The 3,859-nt window shown below is 36.6% G+C and overlaps 1 protein-coding gene across 1 annotated transcript; it reads right to left on the bottom strand.

The window, feature by feature from the left end:
* Window positions 1-254: 254 nt before the first annotated feature.
* On the bottom strand, window positions 255-2,677 carry LOC145037087 (BTB/POZ domain-containing protein At5g66560-like). The gene is made up of 4 exons (XM_078985656.1): window positions 2,454-2,677; window positions 2,304-2,373; window positions 999-2,219; window positions 255-924 (listed from the first exon to the last, which is right to left on the bottom strand). The coding sequence occupies exons 1-4, from the start codon at window positions 2,492-2,494 to the stop codon at window positions 358-360; spliced, it is 1,899 nt and encodes a 632-aa protein (XP_078841782.1). The 5' UTR covers window positions 2,495-2,677; the 3' UTR covers window positions 255-357.
* Between the last annotated feature and the right edge of the window lie 1,182 nt (window positions 2,678-3,859).

Raw genomic sequence — 3,859 nt, 5'->3', positions numbered from 1 at the left:
AGGCATTTGGTTTCTTAGATTATTAATCTAATCCATCTCCTTAGTCGAAAGATTAAAATAAATTGTTTACTTTTCGCATCTTGAAAAAACACATTACATTTTAATATATCCAATATAAAAACTATATAAAGATTAATTTACTTTTTATTTATTTTATATATTTACTTTATTTCTATCTTTATATTTTGTTAAACTATTATTTTTTTCAAGTTTCTCTTAAATGTACGAAGACCAAGAACGTATATACCCTTCGATTCATCAGCAACGACTCATCAAAATTAAATTCTTCATACTTCAAATAACAATCAAAATTAATTAAAAAAATTTTTTGTATCAACTTACACTCCCTTTGAATAATTATCGACTTGAATGATGATGGTGAGTCCGATGAGTCCTCCGCCCCTTTCGAGTCTCTACAACCGTTTGCTCATGCGAATCACACACTTGCGTTTTAAATTTACACCCAAACTTCTTCCTCCACCCATCAGACCCCACTTTATCAATCTTCTCAATCGCCTTCTTCATCGTCGTGCACTCACGCTCCAACTCATGCACGCGCGTCCTCATGGTATCCATACCTAGTCGCAGCACCTGATTCTCCCTCACTGCCGCCCTCCACGTCACATCGTCATCACCATCATCCCCGGTAGTAACCACCGTTTCGTCGTGTTCTGTTAGTCCATGTCGTGTAGTTGTTGGTGACTTATCGGAGTCAGAATGGGCCATGGCCATGTCTGCAGACATTAGTGTCCCGGCGATTGCGTGCCGGAGCTGGAGCTGTTCGAAGAACAGCACCTGGACTACTGCTCGGAGTGGGAGGCGTTCGTTTTGGGCGGCGTGTGTGCATGCTTCTAGTGTTAGTTTCCGGCAGTCTAATACTCCGGATACTTTTTCTCGATCGGATTCTGTTATCCATGGATGTGCCTGCGTATTGTTAGCATTCGTGAGAAAGAAATTCCGGCGAGTTTATGTTACCGGAGATTTTTGGATTTTGATACCTTGATGTAGACGTCGACGGATCTGTAGAGTCCGTCGTCGTAGACCCTCGCTTGCTCCGGCAAAGCAACGGCGACTTCGAAGAATTTGTCGGGTTTGAGATTTGCATCTAATGCGATTTCTGATAGGTAACCGTCGATTAATTTTCCGACGAGCATTAACGCCGATGTTCTGTCTTCCATTGAATCGAGGAATTGTGCTAGTATTCTTTGGACGCAATCCACATCGTATAATGTCTCGCTGAGATAGGAATAACTCGGCATAAGAAGATCATCGAGTGTGGCGTGTTCGAATTGAGATCCGATCTTCTTCTCCAAAATCGATTTACAGTCATCTGATGCGTTCAAAATGTTTGATGTTCTTAACATTCCAAAAAATAGTTTCACTGTCGTTGAAGATCGTGTGCAGTTTTGTTCAGGAAGATTTGTAATTATCGTCTCCAGAAGCTCCTTCTGTTCAATCTCTGAAGGTTTAGATGATGGCAATGGCTTTCTATTGGTGCGATTGATACCTGGGATGCGGTTTTTGGCGTACAGAAGAAGACAGTTTTCGATAAATTCGTGATTCAGATTCTGACTTTTCATGGAGATAATCAAACGGATGAAAAGAGGAGGACTAACGAATGTGAGTTCATCAAACCACCGATCTCCCCCGGCGGTGGATCTGGTGGTGGCTCCCATATTTCTGCCACCAGCACTCGGCGTTGCTTCGTTCTCCGGCAAACTGAACAGAGACGGATCCATGGCGGAAACTTTGGTAGCAATGGAAGCAATGCACTTCTCAACAATGCCGAGAGATTCCGCCAAAGGCATCAAACATTCGCATGATTTCAGCGTTTCGATTGAATCTCTTAAACTTTGAAGCACTGTTTGAGAGAAAAACCTTTCGGTTTTTGAAATGAGATTATCTTCACAGAACTCTTCAGTCATTTCTAAAACTTCTGAAGCACAACGGAGAGAAGCGACGTTGGACGACGATAACTCGATTTTCACGGCGTAACAGAACATAGCAGCCATCTCAAACGTCTCCGGGCCTCCCGGAAAATCAGAAAACCTGAGCTGACAGTACAGCTCCTCGTCCTCCGCTACCGCCGCCGCCGCCTGGATCTCTTCCTTCTCTTCATTTTCAGAATTTCTTTCGTCTGTAACTGTATCAGGAGTAAATTTTGCCTCCTGTTCTGTAATCAATTCGTGAAGCTTTTTACTCTTAGCCATTAAAGGAAACTGAAAACATTTCAACAAACAGTTAGTTTACATAAACATCGAACTAATCATAGAACATCAATGGCGTTAGCATTTCGAGCTAACCTTATGGAGATGGAAGGTCATGCCGTTAACGTCCACCACCACGTCGCTTGGCAAACCGGTGGTGCAAAACCTGCAAATAACAAGTAAACTGAAGTTAATTAATCCGTATTAAAAGAGAATCGAAGAAACACACATCCGCTTTTCACTCACCATGCTTGGCCTTTGGAGTTTGTTGCCATTCCGGCGGACATAGTTACCGGAGAAATTCGGCTGAGAGAGTGAAGATGAAGTTCAGAACAGATCAATTATTTGACTACTGAAGAAATTTTGATTTGTAAGAATGTGTTTTTGGATGAATCGATGGAGAAGGTGAGAAGAGACAAATGAAAATTTAAACGGGAATAGGAACCGGGAAGTAAATTTGAAGTGTAGATTTTACATGACGAAATAGTTTTTGCATAAAAGTGTGAAATATAATATATTTTTTTGTATTGTATGAACGACGTACCACAAAATGTGAAGATCATCAAGATACAAAAATGTTAAAATTATAAATTTATATAAAATTAGTTAAATCATAAAATAGCTTAGCTTAAATAGTTTTGAAGGTACAAGAAATAATAATGAAGTTTTCGATGCTCAAAAGGTTAAACAAACATTTGTTGACAAATATAAGATGGGAAGAGTAAATATTTATGTTTGACAAATATAAGATGGGAAGAGTAAATATTTTTAGAATCTTATATATTTGGTTATTGATTTTTTTTAGTTTATATTTATCTTTTCAATTTCTTAAAATTACATATTCAGTTTTTATGACCAGTTACTTCAGGGTAACCGGTAAAAATAATTTAATATAATAATATATTTTTCACTTTGTACACATTTAGTTCTTTATATTTTTGTATACATTTAATCATTAATATTTTGTTAATGCAAAATAAGTTATTTTTGTTTTTGTATTTATTTTACCGTTAAAAAAATATATATAGTATTTATGAATGATTTCTTTAGGTTTTTCTCACGACATCTTACGTGGAACATTCATTAATAACGCATTTCAGACTTTTTATGTTTATGTTCATCGCGATCTCAACTACTTAGTTACTTAGGCATGTTTTTTTTTGTCATCACTTATTCATACAATCTCGTATTTAAACGATCTTTATATCAATGCGTTCCTATTTTAGTTTGCTTCGATTTTCATTTATATTACTCCATTAGAAAGTAATATATTTTTACGTACGGTCTTTATATCCGTACATTTTTTATGAATACATGTATGGATGTTTTTTATAAATCGTAAGTAAAAATATATTACATTTTAAAGGAACTAATCTTAACGAAAATTATAGTAGACTCAAAAAACGAACAAATTGATATAAAGATCGTTAAAATCTGATATCGTATTAAATAGTTACGACGTTCTTAATACAAGACCTAAGCCAAACAACAAGACATACGCAACCAAGCAGTCGAGGTCGCGATAGACAACTGCCCCAAACACCTCATAAATGATTGTCATATGTAAGATGTCGTGAGAAAAACCTAAAAAAATCATTCATAACTACTAAATTAGTACAAAAACAAAAACAACTTATTTTGAAATAAAAAAA

This window comes from Lactuca saligna, chromosome 3 (assembly GCF_052625555.1).
Source record: "Lactuca saligna cultivar CGN05327 chromosome 3, ASM5262555v1, whole genome shotgun sequence".
NCBI classification, from domain to species: domain Eukaryota; kingdom Viridiplantae; phylum Streptophyta; class Magnoliopsida; order Asterales; family Asteraceae; genus Lactuca; species Lactuca saligna.
Note: the sequence above shows the minus strand (reverse complement) of the source record. Positions and strands in the feature narration are given on the sequence as shown.